The sequence below is a fragment of the Elgaria multicarinata genome, chromosome 4, assembly GCF_023053635.1.
Source record: "Elgaria multicarinata webbii isolate HBS135686 ecotype San Diego chromosome 4, rElgMul1.1.pri, whole genome shotgun sequence".
Lineage (NCBI taxonomy): Eukaryota > Metazoa > Chordata > Lepidosauria > Squamata > Anguidae > Elgaria > Elgaria multicarinata.
Window position 1 is genome coordinate 58,214,111 of NC_086174.1, and position 27,947 is coordinate 58,242,057.

At 42.7% G+C, this 27,947-nt stretch overlaps 2 protein-coding genes across 3 annotated transcripts in view; one reads left to right on the top strand and one right to left on the bottom strand.

Annotated features, from left to right (window-relative positions):
- Positions 1 to 8,892, bottom strand: part of ACTN2 (actinin alpha 2) — a 77,451-nt gene extending 68,559 nt beyond the window's left edge. The window contains exon 1 of the mRNA XM_063124356.1: positions 8,473 to 8,892. Coding sequence (XP_062980426.1) covers positions 8,473 to 8,601 — 129 coding nt within the window. The 5' untranslated portion in view covers positions 8,602 to 8,892. The remainder of the gene's footprint in view (positions 1 to 8,472) is intronic.
- Positions 8,893 to 15,187: 6,295 nt separating this feature from the next.
- Positions 15,188 to 27,947, top strand: part of HEATR1 (HEAT repeat containing 1) — a 54,974-nt gene continuing 42,214 nt past the window's right edge. Inside the window, exons 1-10 of one of the 2 annotated variants that reach the window (XM_063124349.1) lie at positions 15,188 to 15,248; positions 16,908 to 17,060; positions 18,468 to 18,684; positions 19,214 to 19,355; positions 20,556 to 20,657; positions 21,643 to 21,783; positions 22,531 to 22,742; positions 24,075 to 24,208; positions 24,505 to 24,610; positions 25,686 to 25,796. In XM_063124349.1, the coding sequence (XP_062980419.1) occupies positions 16,919 to 17,060; positions 18,468 to 18,684; positions 19,214 to 19,355; positions 20,556 to 20,657; positions 21,643 to 21,783; positions 22,531 to 22,742; positions 24,075 to 24,208; positions 24,505 to 24,610; positions 25,686 to 25,796 (1,307 nt within the window). In that variant the 5' untranslated portion in view covers positions 15,188 to 15,248; positions 16,908 to 16,918. Of the gene's footprint in view, positions 15,249 to 16,907; positions 17,061 to 18,467; positions 18,685 to 19,213; positions 19,356 to 20,555; positions 20,658 to 20,969; positions 21,035 to 21,642; positions 21,784 to 22,530; positions 22,743 to 24,074; positions 24,209 to 24,504; positions 24,611 to 25,685; positions 25,797 to 27,947 lie in introns of those variants that run through there. The other variant, XM_063124350.1, reaches the window with a different exon arrangement.

Here is a 27,947-nt window from a genome sequence, read left to right on the forward strand (position 1 = left end):
GCAAAAGGCAGCCCGCAACATATCAGCCACAGTTGAGTACAGAGTTGAGTACAGGGATGGTCTAGAAAGTAGATCTCCAGCTGTCTGGGACTTCAACTCCTGGCATTCCTGACCATTGGCCATGCTGGCAGAGGTTTCTAGATGTTGAAGTCCCAAACATCTGGAGATCTACCTTCTTGCTTAAGACCATTGAAATCCCTTTCAAAATATGTAGGTGTGTGAAGGGAATAATCAGGGGTAGGCAACCCTGTGCCCTCCAGATATTTTGGACTATAACTCCTATAATCCCTGACCACCAGCCCAGCTGGCTGGAGCTGATGGGAGCTGTATTCCAAAACATCTGAAGGACATCAGGATGCCTATCCTTGTAATAGATAGAAGATACTTTTTCAAACATTATAGGTAAATGAACATCCCATGAAGCTCATTTGTGGGAGATCCAGGACAGATAAAAGGAAGTACTTCTTCACACAGTGCATAGTCAAAGTATGGAATTCACTGCCACAAGATACAGTGATGGCCCCCAATTTGGATGGTTTTAAAAGGGGGTTATGACAAATTCCTGGAGAAGAAGGCTATCAATGCCTACTAGTCCTGATGGCTATATGCTACCTCTGGTATCAGAAGCAGTATGCATATGTACACCAGTTGCTGGGGAATATGGGCTGCAGGGCCGGTGCCAGACTATTTTGCGCCCTAGGCAAGGTGAGATACTTTCAACCCCCCTCCCCAAAAATGCCAACTTTGATTTTTAAGAACATATGTTTCCTGGAAAAAAATAAGAAGCACAAAACTTGAAACTGCTAAATTTATTTTAAAGTGCAAGAAATACGTCATGCCAATTATAGCAAACAAATTGGAAAGGAATGTCTATGGGTCTAAAAATGCATTATTTAATAGGAATATCACCTTCAAATCATCCCCCCCAACTCACACGCGCGTGCGCACACACGCACTCAGCATCACTCACTCCAAACTAACACACGCATGAACACATGCATTCACTCAAAGACCCCATGCGCCCCATTCACCCATACTCACTCTCTCTCTCTCTCTCTCTCTCTCTCTCTCTCTCTCTCTCTCTCTCCCTCCCTCTTCCAGGCGACTTCCGGAAGTCCGAACGTGGAGCCGCCCCACCCCCACCCCAGCATCCCTGGCTTCACTCCAGCTGGGCGGGCGCGGAGCGCCATCTCGCCCACCCAGGCCCAGCTGAAACCTTGGGCCGGGCCGGCTCACAGCCAACACGTGTGAGTGCTGCGCTGTGCCTGGCGCCCCTCTTGGCTTGGCGCTCTAGGCGGCCGCCAGAGTGGCCTCTATGGTAGCACCGGCCCTGATGGGCTAGATGGTGCTGTTGCTCTTATGTCCTGCTTACGGGTTTCCTATTGACGGCTAATCAGCCACTGGGCATGTCTACACCATGCTTTTTCCCCAACATCGTCTCTGGATCGTCCCTGTGCATCCACATGATGCACAGGGGATCCCAGAAGCAGGCAGGGACGATCCCAGTGTTTCCCCGGGATTTCTGGGACCACTTTCTTTCCTGGTTTTTCCTGTGATCTCGGGATGATCCCGAGGACCTTGGGTGGAGTGAGCACCTGTCCCAGTTTCTTCCCTCCTCCCTGCAAGTAGCAGGGGTCAGCAAAGGGAAGGAGACGGGCTGGGGGGAGTCCAGGGACATTGGGCAGAGAGTGGGGTTGGGGCTTTTTCTTTCTTTTTTTACTATTTGCTGGAGCGCAAGTGCACTCCAGCTTCTGTCTTTTTTTTTAAAAAAAAAAAAGTAGCGGGTGTGACGGCGCGACATCCCTTTTCCCTTCTGGGATGTCGCACTTCTGTTTAGACGGCCAGAGATAATCCCAGGAACAGGTAAGTGTCGTGTTTCTCAGAAAATTCCTGCTTTCGATGGGAGGCACCAGCAGTACAGAAAAGTGGTATCTGCATTTGAACGCACGTTCAGATGTGCATCTGATTCACACTGGGGTTCCCAATCATTTTCATGCCACATTTCTTAATTGGGACGATAGACTTATTTTGCCACAGGCTGGGATTGCAGTGTAAATCAATCTTGTGGATGAATTAATGTTTGATTAATGTCCCACCCTTATATAAAGTGTAAAGAAAGCTGATAAGAGCATCTCAATCTACTTTAATTTATCTGATTTTTATTAACTTGTTTAATAAAATGGAAAGTACTTTTCATATGTAGTTTTATTAAAACTGCCATGGTTCTTAATATTTAAGTCTTTTGGGCTAGTTGCCCAAAGGCCTTTGGGCAATTTAGGCAATTCCTGCAATACATTCATATGAGTTATGCTATAAAATACTATTACTGTTAGTTTTACCCTACCCTGTGCCTGCTTACCCTACCCTGTGTCTGTTTGCATTCTCTTCCCCTCCTTACTGTTCTACTATGATTTTATTAGATTGTGAGCCTATGCGGCAGAGTCTTGCTATTTACTGTTTTACTCTGTACAGCACCATGTACATTGATGGTGCTATATAAATAAATAAATAAATAAATAATAATAATAATAATAATAATAATAATAATAATACATCCTCTATTATATTGAAGTCTGTAGTACCTTTAATACTTAAATGCTCCCAATATATGCTCCCAATATAACTTTGTAAGAACAAAACCAGAACAGTAAAAATTAATATCTGTTCTTATAGGAAGTTAGGAGACATACAGCTACAACCTTAAGACATGGGTTGTTCTAGGGTTATCCAAGGGCGTTTGACATAACCCACACTGCCCAGGTTCACGCAGCATGACAAGCCATGACATGCACGTGCCATGGCTTGCATATTCAAAATGGTAGCCAGCACACACAGCAAAGCTCCATGGGTTAATTAACCCATGATGTCTTAGCATTATGTGCAAACCAAGTCTTTCTGTTTCTTATCTACTGTCCATTGATAGTGGCCACATTGACACATAACAACTACTCATGGCTTGTTTAAACCATGGGTAGTCTGGACTGTATGGGAGCAAGAGGGTGTGCTTCCTCCCAGCTGCTTGCTGCTTCCATTTTGTTTATGCTTTGATTAAAAAAAAAAAACAGGAATACTGTGCAGCACTCTGCATGTTCGCTTTCCCTTCTTTCTATTCTCTGGAGTCGGTTTGTGATTTAAATTTTAAAAATAATGAGAGGGAATGACAAAAATGAAAGGTAGATCTATGTTTTAAAATATTTGCCATGAAGTAGAACCTTATGTCTATGCAGAAGTAAGTCCCATTTAGCTCAATGGGGCATGCTGCTAGGGAAGCTGGGATAGGAGTGCAGTCAAAATGAACTGCACGGAGCTCAGTAGCTTTGATCAAGAGACTTTATTTATTTATTTATTTATTTATTTATTTATTTATTTATCATTCAAATGTTCCTCAAGACAGCTTACAACCAGGGCTCAAGCATCATTTTCAGGGGGCCAAGTACAACCTTATAACATGCCCCCTGCTGCCCAATCCCAGCCCATACATGTAACCTCGAACGTTTCTACTTTACTTCTGCAGTTACATAATGGCCCACATGGTGGCTAATTTCTGTTTATCACAATATCCAGAATGATAGTTCATGAATGTGTATGTCACATTGGTAATCACAAGTCTCTCCACATCTCAAACAGCAACTCATAGTTTTATTGCACAAACACCTTCTCTTGTTTTAGAGAAGGCCCTGGGATTGCAACTCACTATTCAGAAAGTTGCTTGTCCTGCTCAAATGCTGCTCCTGATTGGCTCAACCAAATTTCATAAAGGTGTCCAATTAGAGGACAGTTCTCTAATTGAAGGGCTGCCAGAGGACTGTCCTCTATTTCAAGGCATCCCCTGCTTGAAGTGTTATCCTGTCCAATTTCGATTTAAAGATAAAGATCCATAAGAACTGTTGCCCATCCACTGTGAGCACCTCAACAGTATACTGGGGGGATCCGCACGTCGCTCCCAGAGCGCTTCTATGCGATCCCAGTGCACCCCAAAAACGATAGTCTGACTTCCCTGTAAAAGAAACGAGGAAGAGCCGTCCATGCCGCCGCCGCCCCCGAGGAGAGCTCTCCCCCGGCGAGGAGAGCTCGGCAAAAGAAGGACCCCTCCTTCTTTTGCCGAGCTCTGCTCGCCGGGGGAGAGCTCTCCTGGGGGGGGGGGGGGGCGGCATGGACGGCTCTTCCTCGTTTCTTTTACAGGGAAGTCAGACTATCGTTTTCAGGGTGCACTAGGATCGCATAGAAGCGCTCTGGGAGCGACCCCAGGTAAGCACACAGAGCTTCTGCACTATGGTGAGATGGACTGTATTTCTCTTTAAATTTATAGCATTTTTTCATAAATTTGCATCTACCCATATAAATAAGCATATGGAAATTGTATGCAAATCAGCATTGCCTTTCATCCTCTTTGTTGATGATGTGCTTCCTCTTTTTGGGAGATTCGTAAGTGGATAATAGGTACAAAGAGAGCAATAGTTTTCCATAAACATCAAGTATGAGTTCCAATTTAATCTCAATAGTTTCCACATGGTAATGAGGCCAGGCCCTACTGGATCTCTGGGCCCCGGTAAAGCATACCATTCCCAATTCCATGCCTGGACCCTGCTTCCAACAGATTGCAATTAGTTAGTTGAGCCAATGAAACATAAGGACTACAGTTCAACAGAGTTAAACAGACTTACAGCTCAACCTATGAATGTTTATTTAGAGGTAAGTCTCTGTATATTTGATGGGGCTTACTTCAGAGTAGGTCTGCATAGCATCCAGTTTTAACCCACCATTCCAAAGGGTGAAAACACACACAGTGAAATCCTACTCAGAAGTAAATCCCATTGAGTTCAGTGGGGCTTCCTCCCAGGTGGACCTTGGATTGCAGCCTTAACTGCACTGGATAGTGGCCAACATGCTAACGCAAAACTTTTTTAAAAAAAACAAGATGCATGAACACGTGATTTCAAGCTGTTCATAGGAATGGGGCATTACATGTGAACTGTCACAAGGTGACTTTTAAAAGTCACCTCGCATTGGATAAAATGGCTTTTACTTTTCTGTTACATAAGGGTGACATTCATGATACATACGCCAAATCAACTGCATAGATTCTTCCAATAAAACATACACCACCTCTATGGAAATCTTTGAAACTATGAATTCCACACCAAGGAGTTTGGATTCTGCAGACCCTGTTACCCTATGAGCTGGAGTTATAATTAGGTGTCATGTCCATTGTAACCCTAAGGACGTCATCCTGTGTTACCAGCAACTGTTGACAGATCTCATACCATGCATATCCTGAAATGGCAAGTCTGGAGAGGGCAGCCCACAATAGAAACAATGGCATTTATTTTTGTCCTGTTCCAAGATTGTCTCATAGAACATGTATGCTAGCCAACTGCCAGGCTGAGTTGGAGATGACTGTTCAATATTATATTACTAGTTTGAACAAAGCTCAGCAACCATGCAGCTACAACCTTCTTGTCATATATATATGGACATCTGGAATGTACTTTGTGGAGCTTATTTTAGCCTTATGGAGAAGAGTCTGACACCCTCAGATCTTTTCAAATCCATCAGGCCTACAGAGAGAATATGTTACTCCCCGGAACACAAATGCCAGTCTGACTCCCAAGCCAAGGAAAGAGAATGCCTTCTATGAGGAGCTATTTATAGACCAGTGCCTCCATTTAAGATTTGTTTTAAAGCCTCAGGACAATGTAAAAGCAACAAAGGTTGCCATCCACCAACTGCTGGTGGATGGCAACTTTCATTTACATCAGCAAGGCATGCTGAAAGCTCCTAAATAAAACTCCATTGAAATGAATGGGCTGCACTGCAGCATTGATTCACATGGTTTTTTCAAGTGCATCCTGAAATATTTGCTGCTTTTCCAAGTATTGTCTAATGTAGAAAAATAAAAACCTCCTTTTCATGAAGCACAAAGACGATAAAAGCAAGTTATAATTTTTCTTATGGCACACATTGATTTTGAAAGTAACTTTTCAGGCTATGGGAACTCTTTTAGAGGTTGTTTTCTTGTTCTGTCCTGTTTCGTTTTAAATTAAAAATCCATTATTCATTGTCATAGAATCGGAGTTCTAAATAATGGCCAACTAGACTATTAGGAATCAAGGTGCATGAGGCATAAACCCCTGTCCAGAGGTAATCTGTTATGCTTTCCACTACTGAAATAAGTGAGACACTGAAATTAATTGGTTTCAATGAGGCATAAACACAATTTACTTTCTCAGAATTGGGGCTAAGGGAGGTATGAGTTCAACAACTGAAGCAAAGGTTTCATTTTTCTTTTTTATGGAGCCAGGCAATCTTATGCGACTCTACGCACTACTCAGATCACTTATGCTTTTGAAAATATTTGTGCACACTTGGTTGCTTCATACAAATTGGGAACTTTTTTAGGATTTGACAGTGAACGTGTAATTCAAAAATCACCTCCTCTTGGAAATTTGTCTTGAAACCATTTTAGTAAATGGTCAACATCATGGAAACCAACAGATGGCTTCAAACATACTGTAAGTATGTTCTGTAGTTAAAACGATGTTTTAGAAAAAAGAGAAAAGGATAAATTCTCCATTTGGAAATTCTCCTGTGCAAACCCTTTACAATTAATAGGGCTCTCTGGGCTATTCTTGTTGATTTAAATAGGGCTTGGGCAGGAGAATATGCTGGGGGACTTACCCAGTTATAGTGAGAAACAGTATTGCACAGTAGTTAGAGCAGGCGTAGGTAACATGGTGCTCTCTAGATGTTTTGGACTACAACTCCCATAAGTCACAGCCAGCATGGCCAAAGGTGAAGGCATCATAAATAGACTGGAGGGCATCCATTTCCCTACTCCAGGTGAGAGTATCCGTCTAGGACTTTGGAGACCTGGATTACAATCCTAACTCAACCCTGAAGCTCACGGGATGACCTTGGCCCAATCACGCTCTCTCAGACTAACCTGTGAGAAGAAAAATTAGGGTGAGATTCAGTGGAGGCTGGTGGCCCCGATGCCAGTGGGGCAGGTGAAGTCAGAACCAGTCTGAACTCTAACAGAGCTATCCTTCTGCACCTTGAATAGTTGTTATTATTATTATTATTATTATTATTATTATTATTATTATTTTATATAGCACCAACAATGTACTTGGTGCTGTACAAAATATACAAATAAAACAGTGATACCCTGCTTACAACCTAAAATCACATTAAAACATATGAAGGGGCACAGGGGTTCACACAGAGTTCTCACTGAAACCCAGAGCAGATTCACTGCCTCACTGACATTAGAGCCACCAGCCTCCACTGGTGAGAATTTAACCAGCTGCACAGCCTTGAGCTCTTGTAGGAAAGGTAAGATATAAATGAAATGAAAAACTGTCCAAAAGAACAACAACATGTTACATTAAATGTGTAGATGCATTTAAAAATATCTGATTTGTTTTTTGTTTTGTTTTAAAAATAGCAGCTGGAGGGGGCATGATGAGAAGTAGGATTGTGCTATGGGAGGAGGATCACGATCCAGGTTATCCCATAGCTATTTAAAAGCACACACATGTGAAAAGAAATCACACATTGAACATAATGTATAAGTTGGCCACAAGATGCATATTTTATTGGACTATCTTCTCTGGCATATGAAATACACACCCTATCAAGCCTCTAGCAGTTGGGTCAAAGTACTATATGGCATTACACTGGAAACCTGACTGTTTTGCAGATAAGCCATTATGCTATAGGAACAACTGAAAATAGATGCATTATGACTGTAATACCTTGCTCCTCCTGTGCCAAGAGTAAGATAAATGTATATATTGCTCAAAGAAGAGCTATGGGCAGCACAAAATCTTACATACTCTTTTTCATCTGTTATGTATCTCTCAGGACTCATTCACATAACCCTACAAGTTTGGTTAATAATGAGTGTTGATGGGCTGAGTTTGAGCATGTAGTTAAAATCCCAAACACTGTGCTTGATTGCTGATGAATTTGTGGAAAGCTTTGGGCTGATACTGAACAATCAGAACCTGGGTACCCGGGAAAGCCTAGACGAGAAAATGCTTTGCCACATGCCCAATCTGTCACTCCACAATTCAGCACACATTTCCAGGATCATGTTAATTGGGGTCTTTGGTCTCCACGTCCAAGATGATGAGACAAACAATATTCACCACCATTTTAGAAGAGACATTCGTATTTAGCTACACATACAGCCTTCCATTTGCGTTTTACCAAGAGATGCCCAAATCTCAGAATCCCTGTGAAAGAGTGTCCAAATTTCTTACAAACCTATATTCATTGTAACACAGCCAACATTTCAAATGATAACATCACACCAAATTTAGTACCATTACTGTACACTTCATCCAAAAAAGAGAAAAGTTTATACTGAAATAAACAGTATCAATGGCAATTGGGTATTAAAGCAGTTAAGATTCTACATCGGCACAAATCCACATTAAATTTGAAATTTTGTTTTGTTTTCCTGACCTTCCTTTGCTGTTTCTCCCAAGCAGGGTCCAGGAGCAGGTCCCTGTCCCATTCGTCTTCTTGGTTCATATACTCATCCTCTTCATACTCATAGTTGTAATGTATGCTAGTGTCTATTTGGGTCGTCATGTTGTTTAAGGATCGGATTCTGTTTCACACCTGCAAAGGTTTCTAAGTTCTTAATAAGCAGTTTCTCCAAAAAGTAAATTAATCTTGCACGCAGGCAGAGATTGGAAGTTCTGTATTCTTTCCCCCCGCTTTTCTTTTGGGTAGGAAGGTGTATTTATATATTGCCTTGCTGATCTGCCGCTGAAAAAAGTTGTCAGGGTGCAGGTAAGAGCTTGCCTTCACTTCCTGCCTGTCTTTCAGCCCCTGGACCGCTGCTGTGATTCTCTGAAAGGAATCCTGGCTCACGCTGAAGGCAGCTGCTGCTGCTGTGGCTGCTGCTGCTTCTTATCCCCTCGCCTTGTCACATGGCTCTGCACTGCCTGGGAACCATCCATCCTCACACACCCCTCCCCTGGTTTTCAAGTTCTTCCTTTGCTGTTTGCCAGTCAGATCTTGACAGGCAGAACAATCACTCTGCCCTTAGGGGCTCATAGAGCACAGTTTGGGTATTGACTACCCAATCTTAGGAAAAGAAATAGGGTGCCCTGTGGGGATCTTTTGGACAGAGAGCTGCAAGAACTCACCTAGAGGAGAGAGGATACTTACTTCAGTGGCTCTGTCTGAAGCATCAGTCCCTCTGGGCAGTGAAGACTAATGGCTCTGGTATCAGTGGGGTGGTGAATCCGTTCCAGGTTCCAGTCCAAATCAGTCAGAATGTGAAAGGAGCTATCCAAGGTGCAGAAGCACCTTGGATAGTTCCTTTAGCATTCGGGCTGGTTTTGACTGAAACCTGGAACGGATTCACTGGCCTATTGACATCAGAGCCACCAGCCTCCACTGCCTCTGGGATTCCTCATTTCAACTCTCCCTCTGCTTTGTTAGGGCTGATTCAAATGACCAGCTTATATATATTTTTCCAAACAATGACTAGCTGGCCTGGATTACAGGCCCAGTTAACGGACTGGGAGTACCCAAAGCTGAAGTATCAATGAAGCAAGATGCAAAGATAATGTAATAACTTCCTTTGGATGGGAAATGGGTTTAAAGGCTATTTAAAATTTCCCAAGGAAGAGAGAGTGACAAGTCTAAAATTAATGAAAGAATGTGGATGCGAAGATTCATTTGTCTGAACACTCTTCCATTTTTTCAGAGGTTGGTTTAGACCAGCCTTCCCCAACCCAGTGCCCTCAAGAAGTGTTGTACTGCAACTCCCATAATTCCCAGTCAGCATGGTGAATGACTATGTTGGCTGGGAATTATGGGAGTTGCAGTCCAACACATTTGGAAGGTACCAAGCTGGGGAAGGTTGATTTAGATTATAAATACTCTGATAAGATCCCAAATCAACATCTGGGCACATGATGCCACTCAGGCAAGCATTTCAACACCTAAATATTCCCATTCAACTCCCTAAATGTTCCCAATTGAAAATAATCCCCCAAAGCAGTCGCATGTATCAACCCCTAGATAGGCAAAATGAAGCTGGATCAAATTATAACTGTGTCAGATTACCAACTAGAGTAGGACTTCCATATGAGAGGAAGAGAAAATGACTGATGTTGCAAAATGCTTCACTTCACTGTGTGCACAGTTTGTTGCGAAAAATCACATTCTGGTTCTGATCATCCAAGATACTGGATTAGGCACAATGATAAGAGCCATGTCAGATCAGACCAAGTGTCCATCTAGTCCAGCATTCTGTTCACACAGTGCCCATGAGAAACCCACAAGCAAGACCTGAGTGCAACAGCACTCTCACCTCTTTCAAGGAAAAGCTACGTTTCACATGGTAAAGTCGCTTTGGAAAAGTGGAAATACTATGACTAGTTCTGACGCAGCCAGGAAAACCTGAGACCACAATGTGGATGTTTTGGCAAATCCCCTTCCCATTAGATATATGACCAAGGAGTGGTGCAGCTAGGGTCAAAGTCATGATGATGGCATGATTTAAGTGAATTCAAAATGCAAAACCACACATGGTTAGAAAGAAGTTTGGTTGCTGTTATACCATATCAGGAATGTAGACACAATCGTAAAGGATAGAATGGCTGTTGAAGTCGGGAGGAGAAATATTAGCATTGGAGGCTGGTGGCTCCAAGGTCAGTGCGGCAGAGAATCCACTCTGTGTTTGAGTCAGAACCAGACAGAACTCTAAAGGAGCTATCCAAGGTGCAAAGCTCCTTTGAGATCCATTAGAGTTTAGCTTCACACCTTGGGTAACTCTTTTAGAGTTCTAATAGATTGTGATGGAAACCTGGAGCGGATTCACTGCCCCCACTGACCTTGGAGCCACCAGCCTCCACTGAATGTTAATGGTGCACTTCACAACTGAAATAATACATGTGGCAAACTAAAAGTGCCCTCCTCCCCATAAGACCATTAGGTCCAGGGTATAAATTACCTAGTTTCACAACTGCGACCGAGCAACTGCATTTATTCAAATTAATAAACAGGAACAGTATCAAAACAGTAGCACAGATAGAACAAAAACAATATACTTCAGAAACCTGCCACTTTCTCCCAAGGTTTAGACGTGCTAAAGAAAGTCTATGTCCTTGCTTACGTTGCCGACATGCAAAATACTGAGTGTGCACTGAAATATGCATGGAGCCAGTAGGTGGCAGCAGCAGTCTCCAGCAATTCCTCCAAAAAAAGATCGAGTGTGTTGAAATACACCATCCAGCAAGCAGCAGGAGTCTTTGGATACAGAGCATGTTCAGAATCCCTTGCAGAAAAGACTGTCTGAGTGGGGGTAGTCCCTTGCAGAACCCCTACGGTCACCCAAGGAAACTCACACAGAGGCTATACTCCAGAGATTTACGGGAATTTTAGACCAGTAAGAGCTGGTCTCCTTGTTAAAATGGAATGGAGTTTGAACCAATGGCAAAATAAGCTCAGTTTCTGATGTAAATAGTCAATGTAGCCAATCAGAAATTACTTAGAAAACTGATTCCACTTCCCTAATGGAGTTGAATGAAAGCACTGGCCTGTTCAGACCAGTTGGACCCTTGCAGCTTGGAGATAAAATATTTGTTCCCAGCATATACATGGTGATTTGTACATTAGAAACATATGGAAGGGAATTATTCATAAGCAACTAACACCCTAATTCCTAAACACATATGTTGGAATTGTCGTCTCGATTCCGTTGGAGCTGGCTACTATGTAAGCACATTTAGGGTTGCACCCTTGTCCTGACAAAGTCTTACTAAATCCAAACGCTTGACAAGCAGAGTGGTCTGTGACGCTTCCTCCCTGTCTGTTAATGCACTAGAACTACGAACACCATCCAGACTTACACATGGTGACAGGTGGAAAACTACAAATAGTGCTGGCATACAAGTGGAAAAAATGGAGAGACAGATCCAGGATTTTAAAAATGGTTCAGCAATGGGAATGCAAGGGGAGGGGAGGACATTGGGTGTAGAATAACCTATTACAAGTGTCCAGGCAGTCATGTGTTTCTATAGCTTAGCTGTTATGTCTATTTTACATTAACTGGTTATCATTTCCAGTATAATAAGCAAAGCAGAAACTGCATTTCTAGTGTCACTTTGAAGTCACTTCCTAATATCTTTCTTTCTTTTCAACCACCAGGCTGTCACTAAATATTTTCAAAGCAGGAACCATAGTCTTCAACAGTTACACACACACTGTACTACACAAAATTAGCAGGCCAGAAAGTTGATGGCCGCATCAGACTGACATCCACATTGGATCTGTTCTGCCCAATGCTTCCCACCACCACCCCAATTTTATATGGCCTATTCCAAAGGACGTGCCAGCTGCCTGGCTCCCTGTTAGAGGGAGCAATTGGGCACAAATTGGTGATCTCCCTTAGCACTAGTGCCCTTGCCCAAGACGGGTGCCAGCTCAAGAGACTAGCCATTATTTATTATTATTATTATTATTATTATTATTATTATTATTATTATTATTATTATTACAATGTTTGCATTCCACCCTATATCACTAGGATCTCAGGGTGGCATACAGATAAAATGAGTCTTGAGGTCAACCACAGCATTGACTCCTAGAGAATAAGGAGGAATAAGGAGGTTGGGTGCAGAATCTCAGGCTTGCGAGCTCAATCCAGCCTACCTGGAGTCCCAGTCGTGTTCTCAGTGGCTACACCCCCTTGCCTCGGCTTCACTCCCTTTCCCCCCTACCCATTGATCATTTGGTGACTTCCCAGCTTTTGTGTGTTTTTGCCATTCTGAAAGGTCGAAACGCCTCTCCTATTGCCTACTTACTGGCAAGAAGAGCTTTGGTAGGTTAGTATTTTTAGTATGTTGGTTCTACTTCCTTTATCTTTTGCCCCATGCGCTACTGGAAAGTAGTCACCAAGAGCTTCTCTGAAACTGAATTTGGGCTGAAAGACGTTCAACACACCTGAGTGAGATAGCTCTGTGTACATCATGCTTTCCCCTTATAGGGTAGAATCCAATAGTAACCCTTGTGCACACAGCCAGCCTTGCTGGCCGCGGTCCACGCATGTCCCACCCCACCAGGGCAGGGCAGGGCAGGATCTACATGACTGCTTTAAAACGGTTTATAACAATTTTGACAACTGTTGGGACTCATGACACACTCAAACGTTTTCAAAGTGTTTTATCCTGCTTGGTGTAGATCTGGGTCCGTCTGCAGCCCTGATATAGAGTTTCCAGGGCAAGCCCAGACTGAAAAATGCTGGTTTCTGGAAGGGGCAGATTATGCTCCCGGAAGCGTGATATTGCAAACACGCGCAGTAAGGGCTGTGTGTGGACCTGGGCTGGCAGGGCTGGGCGCACACGAACTGGGGCCTGGCAGGGCTGGCCCTGCACGCACAACCCCTATTGGTACTCTCCATAATTTGAACAGTTCTCTTGTTTTCATTGACAATCCCTTTGAAATCTTTTTCAACTGTTTCAAAGCATTAGGGCACATTCCTATGCATGTTTAGACATGGTAGTTGTAGGACTTATTTCTGTTATTTTTTTCTTATGCGTAAATAGTATTGTATCTTTTTATTTTATATAAAAATAAAATAAACCAAGAACCAGTGAGCAATTTTTAACTTGATATGACTTACTTCTGAGTAGGCATGAATAGGATTGCACCTTGCGTCTTCATTTTTAGGTGTGTCCCCCTCTCACTTTTGTGCATGGAGGGTCTGGTCCCAAAACAGCCCTCTGGCCCAGGCCTTATTTATTTTATTTATTTATTTAGTACATTTCTATACCGCCCAATAGCCGGAGCTCTCTGGGCAGTTCACAAAAATTAAAAACGTTCAAAGTATAAAACAACAGTATAAAACCATACTATAAAATACAATATAAAAGCTCGACCAGACTATGGTGGTCCATGTAACATAGTTATTGACGAGGGTCACAAAACGCAACAAGCCAGAGTCTGGGTTGTCAATGAACTGTGGGTTGCTGTGTTGTGTGAGCCCAGCTGCACTAACAAACCATGGTTTGTTAACCCATGAATAACCCGTGGTTCACAACACAACGCCAAACCATGGGTTCTCTTTGTGGGTTGTTATGGTTTGCTGGCACGGCTGGGTTCACATGATACAACGATGGGAACTGTACTCCAGTACAATTGGAGGATGCCAGGTTGGGGAAGGGCTACAATACCCACGAAGAAGCCAGTTGGGACCATCCTTCTCCTCCTCCTCGTCCACCAACTACAAAGCTCTATCACCAGACCTCTTCATGTAGATGCCTAGTGGATGGGAGGCAAGAGGGCGTCTCGTCCACGTTCCTCTCCCCACGGCCACGGCAGGAGGTGCTGCAGTTCACCGTCGATGCTTTCAGATTTGCTGGCGATTCCAGGAACCTGGTGAGTGCGCCGTGCTGTGGTGAGCTCTTGCGGTGGGTGGGCGGTGGGTGTTTTTTACCCAGATGGATCCCACTCAGCAAAGGGAGGGATGCAGAACCTCTGGTTCGTGGGCCTGATCTGGCCTGTGGAGGGTTCTCCACCTGGCTGCAGACTAGTTCGATCCCTCAGGGGGCTGGGCTTGCCCCCCAAACTCCACCCTCTTGAGGAATCCCCCGTTATCTTTGATCTGCGACGGGAGCGGCAACGTGGAGCCCCCTGGACACCTTCCTTTGGCACCTGCTCAGGTGCCCCTGCCTCCTCCCACGGCTTCTCCCCCTGGCCTTGAAGTGCAAGCCTGTCCTATGTGCCTGTTGCTTAAAATATCTTCAGTCAGATGAATTAGTTCGAAAATACAGCAAAACACAAACTAAAAGCAAGTCAAAAAACGACTGTCATTCCCTCGTTTAACATTTTACACCCAAAAGCAAATTACATGATTTAAGAGACCATCTTTGTCTGCCAAATGAAAACAACGTAATAAGGTCGGTCGTTAGTTTCCACATATTAAAAAAAAAATCCTGAATAATTCTTTGGACTCTTCCAAACAAAGCGAGTCTCTTGGCCCTTTGTAGCAAGGCTAGCCAGATGCGTCGCAGTCAGAGACCTGGTGGGGGCAGCAGAGAGCAAAGCAAACTCAAGCGGTTGTGGAAGGGAAGAGAACGCCGATATACCCTTTGGTCATGACTCTCTAGGATCGAAGCGGAAGCACTCGGCTTCTTGTTTGTACTTCCAGGTCAAAAGTGAAACATCTGGCGAACCTGTCCACGTGGGAAGGAGACAAATAAGTCGGTGGGTCGTCGAGGGTAAGAATCGGCAAGGTGCAGCGCTGGTGTGCTGGAGGTCGGTCCTTTCCGTGTGGGTTTACCCGTCTCCCAGTTAAAGGACTGCTCATTCCTATTTGTAAGGGCGCAGAGCTCCCTCTGGAGAGGAGGCAGCGGTAATCGTTAAGTGTCACTTCCTCTGCGCCTCACTGGGGTCCAGTGTTTCCCCGTTCCCTTTGGGACTCATTTTTTTTGGTTAAGCCTCAAGTCCAGCTACATAGTAGCCCTGTTCAGAAGACACCTTATTAAGGCTTATTGCCTTTTTCACCATGGTTAAAGCCATGGTTTAAGGTGTCTTCTGAACACGGCCACTGCTTCTCTCTGTGTCACTCTGTCTCTCTCACACACACACGTAGGAAAGAGGAGTTTGGAAGGGGAAGAAAGCTGGGCAGTGATGTCTGTATCTGTCGTTGTAATGTTAGGTTTTATGTACAGGGTTTGACACATGGTGAGCACAGAGGTGAACAATTTGTGGTTCTTCAGATATTTTAGCAACCCCCATCATCCAGATGTGCCTCTTGACATTGGCTAGCTGGCTAGGACAGATGAGAGTTGAATGCCCATTGTGTGATATTTAATCAGTCAAGTCCTTGTAGCTGGGTTTGTGAACTGCCTTCGTTGTATTAGAGTATCTCGGTGGTGTTTCTGACATGATGGCAGTCTCATGTGTACACGTTATCACTTAAGGCACAATGAACATGTACATTTGAGCTCACCCTTAGTGGCAGATGTGCACATATTGTATTTATTTATTATTATGTTTCTATACTACCCCATGGCCAAAGCTTTCTGGGCAGTTTGTACGCTCAGTACTAAAAACCAATACAGTGAACAATAGGCACCAGATTTTCTGAAATGAAATAGTGGTTCATGCAACGTGTAATAAATGTATGGAAATCATCACCCCAAGGGCATGATGGTCACTAATGTAGACAGCTTTAAAAGGGGATTAGACACATTCATGGAGAATAGGACTATGAGTGGATATTAGTTTTGATGGAACCTCCAGGTTTAGGGGCAGAGTACCTCAAATACCAGTTTCTGAAGAGCCGCAGGAGAAGAGCATTGCCTTCATGTCCAGTACCAGTCCTTTTGGAGTCTTAAGTATAAGACTAGGCAACAAATTCACATGACATATATAAGGTAAAAATTAGACAATACTATTTAGTAGGCATAATGATAGAAAAAGAATTATAAAGCGCTATTCCTAAATTCTCAAAGCATGTTACTTAAATTATCTCAGTAGTCTTTGCCACAGTGCTCCTTATTACAGATACGGCAATTGGATGGGGTTGCTGAACAGGAGAATTAGTGGCTCGCCTAAGGCTAACCAATGAGTTAATGGCTGACTCTGAGCCAAGATTTAAATACATGGAGAACTTCAAACTCATCACAGGTGCTCTAAACCACTGTGATGTTTCACTGTTGGGTTGTAGTGGGCTCGCATGCCCTTCTGTAGCTTGCTAGTAAAGTAGCTTATATGGTATTGGCCTTCAGGATCAGGCAAAGCTGATATAACCTACTTTTACGACTTTTTCAATGATAGACTGGCATAAAACTGGAAAGAGATTCTTTCGATAACCTTTATCTAGTAATTGCTAGATTTGTGAAAGCTTATACTTGTTTCTTTCCCCTCTGTAGAAGTGTAAGAAATGACATCCCTTGCCCACCAGCTGAAGCGTCTTGCGCTTCCTCAGAATGACCCAAGTCTCTTGTCTCGAAGTGAAGCAGCGTCACTGCTGTTTGATTGCAAGGAAGCAGCCAATATTGACAGGGAGACCTTTTTCGCAATTGGTAAGTTTGGCCCTTAAGAACATGGTCAAGTATGGTCAGGGGTCAACAACTGTTGGTTGGCCTTGGTAGCCAGCTTCCATTTGTGGTTGCCACTGACTCTGCCCTTTCCCTGACTTGGGGGGAGTGGTGAGATCTTGTCGCAATCATAGAATAGCAGAGTTGGAAGGGGCCTACAAAGCCATCGAGTCCAACCCCCTGCTCAATGCAGGAATCCACCCTAAAGCATCCCTGACAGATGCTTGTCCAGCTGGCTCTTGAATGCTTCTAGTGTGGGAGAGCCCACAACCTCCTTAGGTAACTGATTCCATTGTCGTACTGCTCTAACAGTCAGGAAGTTTTTCCTGATGTCCAGCTGGAATCTGGCTTCCTTTAACTTGAGCCCGTTATTCCGTGTCCTGCACTCTGGGAGGATCGAGAAGAGATCCTGACCCTCCTCTGTGTGACAACCTTTTAAGTATTTGAAGAGTGCTATCATGTCTCCCCTCAATCTTCTCTTCTCCAGGCTAAACATGCCCAGTTCTTTCAGTCTCTCTTCATAGGGCTTTGTTTCCAGACCACTGATCATCCTGGTTGCCCTCCTCAATCAGAAGCAGTGATCAATCATGTTATTTCTGGATGCCTCCAAAGCACAGCATGAATTCAGAGATGAGCATTTATCTTTGAGTTGGCTCAGGCATCACAAATGTGTTCGCCATGATAAAAAATAAGTTTGCTGCTGGCGAATGTATTTTCAGACTGTGGGCAAGGTTGACTGTAAACTTGGCCTAATGAAGAATGGAGCAACTGTTTTCTGCTCTTCCAAGTGGAAGAACACTTTCCTGTCTTAATGAATTTCAGGATTATAAGTGGGAAGTTTTTAATCTTGCCTGACAGTTCATAAACTTGTGCTGTATACATGGAATGTGCTCTGTGAGAAAGATTACATAATAGTTCAGCCTTCCCCAACCTATTGCCCTCCAGGTGTGTTGAATTGCAACTCTCAGCATCCACCAGCTAGAATGGCTGGCTGGGGAATGCTGGGATTTGCAGTCCTAACACATGTGGAAGGCTGATATAGTTGGTTCCGGGTGATCAACAGAAGATGTAGTTGAAACCAATTTCAGTTGACAATAGTATAAAAATAATAAACATTATCTTATATCCCTTTGGCCTGTGAGATTATGGTAAATTGCTTCGGATCGAGTAGCTTGGACAGCTCTAGAGTGCATCTGCATTTGTGTGGAGAAATTAACATCTGGTTTGTGAGACTGACTTGTATCAATTAGCAACTCTTTGTGTTTATTTGTCTGGTCAGATATTCTTCCCTCCATGGGACTCCATCTCCAGGGAGCTTCTATATAGGATGATTTATGTACTCCCCGAATTGGTTCTTAAAAACAATATGAAATAATTCTATGCTTTTCATAGGGTGTACTGGCCTAGAAGAGCTGATTGGGATTGATCCATCCTTTGAGAAGTTTGAGACAACACTTTTCAGTCAAATGTCCAAAGGCTTGGAGCGCAGTGTCCAAACGAAAGCAGTAAACCAGCAGCTGGATGAAAGTATTTCATTGTTCCTGATTCACTTGTCTCCTTACTTCATGCTTAAACCAGCCCAGAAGTGTCTTGAGTGGCTGATTCACAGGTAATCCATTCATGCCTATCTGTATCTTATTTGTAGCGATGTTCTCTAACTCATGAAATCAACTGTTTGGGCTTCCTGGACTGTTAGAACAGATTGTCTTTCAGGGCAGTGCAGAGCTACAGGTCTAGCTTTATTCCAACCATGTTCACCTCTCTCAGTGGTGAGGTGAGGGGCTGGAATTTGTACTCTGCAATTGGTATCATACATTGTAGCATACTAGATGAACAGTGCTGTGATCCGTAACAACTATTCAGTCAAGTCGAGTTCTTTGACTCCAAGGACTATGTCCAATGTTACACAAGCAGGCGTCCACTAGTGCAACAGGAGTTTCCCTCTCCCCCTGACACCCCCCCATATCTGTTCCAGAGGGTCCCCTGAAACAGTTTTGGGGCACACACGGGGGGCTCCAGGAGAGGGGAAATTTGAATCCCCAGTGGTGTTGGTTCTGCTGATGGAAGGATACCATTAAGTAGAACCCAGAAATTCTTACTTCTAATCATGTGGGTGTGTCGCCCTTTTTTTTGCTTAGGTTTCATATTCATCTTTACAACCAGGACAGTTTGGTTGGCTGTGTGTTGCCCTATCATGAGACTAAGATGTTTGTGCGTGTTATCCAGCTTCTAAAAATAAGTGACCCTACTCAGAAGTGGCATTGGCTGCATCCAATTCAGGTGAAGTAGTGAAAGATAAATACTGTAGATGAGAAGTTGTATTCTTCGTGTTATTCTTTCATCAGTATGTTTGCTCCTTGAACTGTCTGCCTTTCTTGTATGCTGGCTGTTTTGTGAAGAAAACCTTGAGTTTGATTAAAATAGACCTACTAATTTGGAAAGACTTTCTTTTTGGCATCATTCTTATACTTCCCCAATGGGCTGTGTTAATTTTTTTCTGTACATCTTCACTGCTTTTTAAGTTTTGCATTCCCAGCATTTTCTGATTGTTGGCTATACAAATCAACACATTTCAAGGCAATAAATAAAAGACCCTTGGTATTTTGATTATGCCTGTTCAGTTTTCTAATTTGTCACTAATAATAATGGTAGCCACTTAATTTTATGCATATTTACTGAGAAGTTCTTGGACATAGGCTGCAATCCTGTCCAACATTACTTGAGAATAATTCCCACTGATTTGAGCCAGGACTTACTTCTGAATAAACATTTCTTTTTGACACTTTTTCTTGCCCTTCTTCCATGAAGCTCATGATCCTAAACCCATCCTACCCACACCTTTGAGGTAGGTCAGGCTGAAAGAGAGTGAGCCAACTCCATGGCTCTGGAGATTTGAATCTGGACCTTCACTGTCATAGTTAGCCACTACACCATATTTGTTTTCATAGGATAGCTGAGAGGATAGGATCAGGATGCTATTCCCAAGTAAGTGTGTATAGAATTGCACACTTACTTGGAGTATACCTCATTGAATTTGCTTCTGGGACTTGCTTTTGGGATACATGAATAGGATTGAGCCGCAAGTCACGTGCACAAATACTGTGGAGATAAATGGTATCTAATTTCATGTAACTAGGTACAGGGTTATTATCATACAGTGTAGAGCATGGAGGGGCAGAAGGTAGACATTCAGCTTCCTGACCATTGAACATGCTGGCAGGGGCTTATGAGAGTTGAATTCCAAAACATCTGAAGATCTACCTTCTGTCCATCCCTGATGTAGAGAACTGTTGGGCAGAAGTACTGTGTGACAGATACGTTCTCTTCAGTTTGCAAAATTGATGTGCTTCAAAGTGCCTTAAATGAATGATAATTGGAATGGCTTATCATGAACTGTATTCTGTCTGTGTTGTTTAAATTTGACTGTTCTAGCTTTTTGCGGTTTTTCTAATTATTTCTTGTTGACTTTCTCAATTACAGAAACCAGGTGTCCCTCTTGCAAGAGGAACTTTAATTACACACTGCCACAAAGACCTGGGTTTCATGGATTTCATATGCAGTCTAGTGACAAAAACTGTAAAGGTTGGTGTGCTGTCCCAGTGTAATTCCATTTCGATAGTCTCCACAACAGTATATACAAGAAACAAAATAAGTACTCCATTAAAGCACTGAAAGGAAACAAGAAAATGGGAAGCCAACTATGCTAAAGAGAAATTATTGCACGGGTGCCCACTTACAGCATGCAGATCCGAACAATGGCTTTGTTTACTAAGTATCACACTCTCAAATTCCAAAATTATTGGATGTTTGTATTTACTAAAGCCTGAGGTCATCCAGTGAAGTGAAATGGTGGGAGATGCAGGACAGACAAGAGGAAATGCTTCTTCACACAGCACATTCCTAAACCATGGAATCTGCTTCATGTAGTTATGGCTACCAACTTGGACAGCTTTAAAAGGGTATTAGACAAATTCATAGTGAATAAGGTTATCAGTGGCTACTAGTCAAGATGGCTAAATATTACCTTCGGTATCAGAATGAAGTATGCCTTCAATTGATGAGTGGAAGAGTCCTTGTGCACTCATGTCCTACTTATGGGTTTTCCGTATGCAGCTGATTGGCCATTGTGTGAACAGAATGATGAACTATATGGGTTTTTAGTATGAACCAGCAGGGCTGCTCTAATGTTTTTATAACTGAAGTTTCTTTGGGACAGTTTGCATGTTCATCCCCTGGGTATGTGAACAGGGAGGAGAAATGTTTGCTTCTGCTGCTATCTTACATACAAGATAATGCCACATACCACATGCATCTTCCGGTTTGTAAATTGCGCTCCCTCAAAAAAGGAAGGAGGTGTTTTCACAGATTGCAAGTACACACCACCATATATGTGTAATGGGAGGTGTGTGCATGCCAACTCCCTCAGCCACATGTACAGGATCTGTGACTGATAAGCGTGTGAACCAGTTCACCGTTTTCTGAAGATGCTATAGAAAGCATGTCACTTCTAGTCAAAGGAATGCTGTGCTTTTGTTATTATCCTAAACATATTTCTTTTTCTGTCTAGGCCTTTTTACTATATCCGGGGAGCTTATCACAGATGAGAGTCCTGTTTACTTTTTATGCCTCTACAATTGTGTCTGCTCTTGGGGCTGCAGCAAATATAACAGACACAATAGTCTCCAAATTGCTTCCTTATATCCAAAAGGTACCCAGTATTCCTCAAAGTGATTGGTTTTGTTCTTTCTATTATAGCTGTTCATTTCTGAGAAAGGATTTTGCAAGAGGTGAACAGAGATGTTCACTTTTCTGATTAGCCACGTGTTGAATGTTGGGTTTGGAGGCGAAGGCTGTTGAAGTTGCCATTCTTGGAGATGCACCAGGGTTATATGAACAGCTTTGTCAAATGATCATTCACCATCTCTCCCATTCTCTCGGCCATTACCTATTTCCCTTAACTGTTTATATTTCCCCAGTATTTGAATTGTAAACAAAAGTGTATTCCTTTCATCGTTATCTCTTGAAGGGCAGGGAACTTTATCATCCTTTTCTCATTACCATCCCTGTTTGTTATATGGAGAATTGCACCAGTTTGTGTATTCAGGACACAAGTGGTACTTCAACGTTGGTTGTACAGAATCAACGTTGTAGCTACTGGTAATTTCACGCTGTTAATTGGCAATAGCTCCAGTTCAGCTATTCCCTTTTAGAGGCAGGAGCTCCCTTGCTTTATAGGCCTTTCCCTGTTCATTTCAGTGGGTGCAGCATCTCCATATGAGCAAAAGGTGGGCTTACAGAGCTGCTCTCTGCTGAAGAAGAAGCCTGCTTGTATTAGACTCCTGTGTACTCATTGGAGAGCATACACGTCTGTCTTCCAAAATATGCCATAAAGATCTGTTCTATTTCTTTGTATTTATGTTGTCAAAAATATTTTACATTCCTTTTCTCACCACAGGGTTTGAAATCGTCACTGGTGGATTACAGAGCAGCAACCTACATGATCATCAGCCAGCTGGCTGTGAAGATGACTATGGAGAAGTCTTTGGTTCACTCCTTGGCATTACAAATCAGCAAGACAATAAGCAAAACACCCTCTCTTCTCAAAGAGGGGCTCGGCTGCCTAATCATTCTACTACAGAATCAGAATGTAGGAGGTCTTGGGAAAAAGTAAGCATGCACAAGTTAATTTTGTAAACTGCCCAGAGAGCTTTGGCTATGGGGTGATATATACAGTTATTTATTTTATTTATTTATTTATTACATTTTTATACCTCCCAATAGCTGGAGCTCTCTGGGCGGTTCACAATTTAATAAATAAATAAATGGTAGGGGGACCAATCTGTCACTGAAACAGCTTTTAAATCATTTGCATTGTCTACTTTTATTTGGCTTGGTTTTTTCCAAGCTTGGCATTCAAGTTGATAGGTAGTCAGTCCTTGAAAAATACTATAACGTTATGTGCTTGTCTACTGGATTTGAGATAAGTGGATGATCAAAGCTTTTGGAGCTACATTAAATAATATGGAACTTCTGATTTTGAGGCATTGAAAATTTCCCTCTGGTCATTGGTTTCTAACGTCTTTGACTTCCTTACCACATTCAGCTTTTGTATTTATACATTTACATTAGTGCATTTCTGCAAAAGCAAAATTGCAGTTGAAAGGGGCAGTGCTTTCGCCTGGAGGTCTAGCGCTCCTTTGTCTCTCCGAGAGGTCATAACTACGTTGGTACACTGGCTGCATAGATTGAGCTGGCCCATTGCTAGAACTGGGCTCAAAGGCTGGAATTTTTGTTCCAGCTCAAATGTCTCTGGCTCAGGAGTCTCCGGTGTCTTTAGCTGGGAGGTCTTCCGCAGCTCAAGGGTCTCTAGTTTGTCAGTGGAGCCTGGGTCCAGTGTCTTCTCCATTGGCACCACTGTTTCTTCAGCCTCTGTGTTTGTCCAGGTCACTGCTGGACTGTGGGGGTCAAGACATCTCCTACGCTTCGGCAAAGAAGGAAATGAAAGTTGATTTGAATATACAAATTAACTACATCCTGCAGTGCATAGGATGACAAGAGCAGCTGGACTTTCTGGCTCTTCCAAGATGGCCAGCTGTTTACCCATAACCCTGCAGTTGAAGAGACTTCTTTCTTCTTTCTGGAAGACCTGGCAACAGGCCCAGAATGAGATGGCCACCTAACTAAGACCAAAGAATGCACAACTCAAGGACTTCATTAACCTAGGTGTGCCATTAAACAAGCCTTATGGCTTTCATTCAGATATTGGAAAAGGAAGGTTCATCTCTGGAAAGGATGCAAGTATATACTGTAATGAAACCTTATCTTTAAATCTTACAAACTCATGATATGTTGTTTATCAGATGAAACTTACGCCTTATTAAAACTGCTAGTATGCTTTTCATTGAGGCTTTAATAACAAGTTGTTGACAGCTAAGAATTCTTGAACATGAAGGGAAGAAAAACATGTTTATGATGGCTTTTTGATGTTTTCTTGTGCAGGCCATTTACTCACTTATGTAATAGACCCAACTTGATTCCCACTCTTTGTGAAATTTCAACAACTCATGAAGTCAGTCCAGTTTTGCATTACATGTTGCCACACCTAGTTCAATCAGTTATTTATGGAAAGACAGGTATGTTCATGTATATTAAGTAATTCCACTTATAAGTGATATTTAGCTGTTGTACTTCCATTAGAAGCATGTTATTTTGGGGGTCAGTCATAGGATAAAGTAGGATGTTGTTGACAGTGGCCTGCTAGATCTGTATCACTCTGCTTGGGCCCACATAAGCCCGAATGTGTGACATTATGCTGTGCTATAGAATTTCATTGGTGCTCCAGTGAAGTAAGCGTTGAGAATGTTTGAATTTAAATATGTTATTTTCTAAAAGTAGATACTGGTTCTTTACAATATCTATCTGTTTTCAGTGATAGAAGAATCTGACATGGTTGACACTCAACTCCCTGTAAAACTTCTAGAAACTGTAATTGCAAACATACCATTAGAAAATGATACGGATCGTTTACTGGCCTGGTAAGCTAACCTCTTCTTTCATGTCCTTAGTGATTTGGAGAGCATTGATGTGCTCTGTACAGCACCATGTACATTGATGGTGCTATATAAATAAATAAATAAATAAATAATAATAATAATGCGGCCTTCTTCAGATATCACTTTAAGCCAGAGTGTGAAGAAGCAAGCGTGCTCATATATACGGCTTGAATGCTTCCACTTTTCTCTTAATGCCAGTGGAAGTGGCTAAATAAGCCAAGGACTCGCCATCTACCATTTGTTCAATGCAACATCTGAACTGGGATCTCTGGCTCGGGACTCCGCATCCATGGTTTGTTTACCATGACTGCCAAGCTGGGATCTCTGTCTTTTCCCTCTCCTGACAGGCTTATGACTCTGACTTGTTGGGAGAGCAACAAGCCAGAGATTCCCTTTTGCCCATCACGCTAAAGCAGTCTTCCCCAACCTGGTACCCTCCAGATGCCTTGGATTACAACTCTCAGCCTTCCTGATCATTGGCCATGCTAGCTGGGGTTGATTGGAGTTGAAGTCTGAAACATCTGGATGGCACCAGGTTGGGGGACTGAGCTAAGCAAACCATGGGCAGATGGCCCCTAAGATCACTTAGCTGCTGCCACTGGCAGAAGCAGCCATTGAGCAGCTCCTTCACAATGTGCCATAATTCTAAAGAATTCATATCGTGGACATTCATAACACATCCATTGTTTATTTATCATGTTAAAATGTGCCTTTCCAGTTATAAGCTAGTATTGGTTGTCCATTGTCTCTTTTCCTCACCTCCCTAAAGATCCATCGCTTACAAACTGCAAACATTGTGATACTTCAGTATTTTAAGTTCCATTGTATTCTTTTGTGAATAGAAATAGCTATATATGTAAAGCATTCAGATTTGGCCTTGGGGGATGGGCATGGGGGGAATCTTGCCTGGAGATTGAGTATTTAAAAAAAGAAGTTGCAGCTTAACCAAAAACCAAACAAAGTTTTGCTAAGATTGAAATTAATTGAGAAAGTTGACCAAACAATGTTCATTGCCTGTTATCTTCTGTATCTTCTGTTTCTTTTCTTACCCCTTCAGTAAATTTCTGGAGTACTACATCTCCTATGGGGCAGATTGTGACTCTGATCCTGGCAAAATGGCTGTGCTTAATAAAGAGCTGCTTCCTCTAATTAGGCTGTTTGAAAGAAAGTAAGTAATGAGAGATTTGTCACCTATAAAACAAGTATGTATGTTGGCTGCAATGAATGGTCATAGGACATGGAACTGGTACTAGAAGACATACCTGAGATTCTAACCTAAATGTGCAGATCTCTTTTATTATTTTACATTTTATCCCACTTTGCAGCTTCTTAAGGCTCTGTCTCCTGTCCATGGAAGGCCTTGTGTGTTGCTTGAAAATTCTTGGCCTGTGGGGAGCCTTATAAAGGAGAAAGTTCTGTTGTCATTGTGGAAAATGGGTAAAACATCTGTTGAGGGAGTTTGGACATGGGCCATGAAGGATGGGGTTAATGTAGAGCTGGCAGGACTCAAGTCTGCAGCTGGGCCTGAGGCATGTCGGATGTGGATTGTGCTTGGGTACCACTACCAAAAGAGGGGGAACTTGGAGAGAAACCAGCTAGGAAGCAATAGGGCAGAACATGCCCTGTATCATTCTATTCCAGGTCAGGCTTAATCTTATGAGCAAAAAGGGGAGTCTGCTGCTAGTGTTTCTTTTGAGAGTCCCCCCCTTGCCTCTGCCTTGCCTTCATCCCCCACCACCGAAGTAGCTCATAGTCACACCTAATAGATGTAGTGGGTTATGGGAGAGATGTCATTTCTAAGGACCAAGTTATCAAGGTCATTATAGGGCAGATTGACTCCATGAATTCTACCTGGAAGCCTGTAGGAAGTCAGTGTGGACCTTCTGCTGTAAAGTGCTCCCTGAAGAACATCCCTGTGAAGCGGCACATTGCCATGTTCTCCACCAACCCCAAAGCAGCCTTCAAGGATAAATCCAGTTAGGGCACTGAGCTTGGTATTCCAGTCTACACACCCCATTGGAGAGGATGAATTGTGTTCCTAGTTAACTATTTCCATTCCTAGTTACCACTGCAGCCTCTGTTCTGGGTGAAATTTAGGGACACTTTGAGGCTGTTAAGATGTTAATCTAATGTTCACATGTTGTTCAGAGCCAGGAGCAGAAGAACTATGTGATGAGGCTAAACTGATTTGTAGGAACAAACCCTGTTGTTGAGTATAATGAGAATAGGAAGAAGGTCTGTCTTGATTTCATATTTTTCCTTGTAAATGGTACACAACTCCCACTACTATAGTGTTTCAGCAGTTTGCATATTTGTTTGCTTGTTTAAAATGTTTATTCCCCATCCTTCTGTTGAAAAAGCTCAGGGTTACAGCGAATAACAAGAAGCTAAAGCAAATTCAATAATACAAAATTACTGAAAGCAGCTGAACACAAAGCAGCTATTAAAACAATTGGGCATCTTCTAGCGGTGAAAACAATTTCTGTTTAGCAGATTAAAAACAGATCAGTACAGGAGCTTAAAGAACGTTCACTGCCTAAAAACCTAAACAGGAAGGTTCAGAAGGCCATTAAGGAAGGAGCAAGATGAGTCTCACTTAGTTTAGCACAGCCACTGAGAATGTTCTAATTGATCTAATAGTATTAAAGCTTTAATAACTGGATAATAAATTGGAGCAGAATCCAGGTACCTCTGCTGGTGGAAGGCAACTGCCAGTGAAACAAGGGAGGGACGCAATTTTCATTGGTTTCCCCTCCCCTTTTATTCCCTCCTCCTCTTAAGATGGGAGCAGCCTTTCCTCTTAGCAGATTGTACAAGTTGCCTCCAGGGAATCCCCAAGGAAGCCAGAGGTTGTTCTTGCAACCTTTTAATTTTGCAAGACATCACTCACTTTATTTTAGAAGGTGACGTCTACTCTGACCTTGTGAAAATTTATGTCCTTCCTTTGCTGGTTCGGATGAAAGAAAATTCATCCTTTGAAAAGTTGTGCTTTTTATTGAATGATTTTAATAAATATGTAACTTTTAGAACAGCTAAATTTCTTGTGCTGGCCTTGCTCTTGTGTTCAAAGGCCAATGGGATGAATGTAACACATTGCTAATTACAATAAACTTGACTTGGCTTACCCCATCCTCCAATCTACTATGAATGGTCCTCAAACTTCCGAAGACATTTTGTGGGTGGTTGCACAAAGCTACAGTGGGGAGGAGGGATAGCTGAGCACCATGTCCTTCCCTTTCCTGCTGATGGACACTAAGGTTGGTGGAAGGTGCTCTTTGAACTGTTTGATAAATAGAATTCCTTTCATTAAATGGCATGT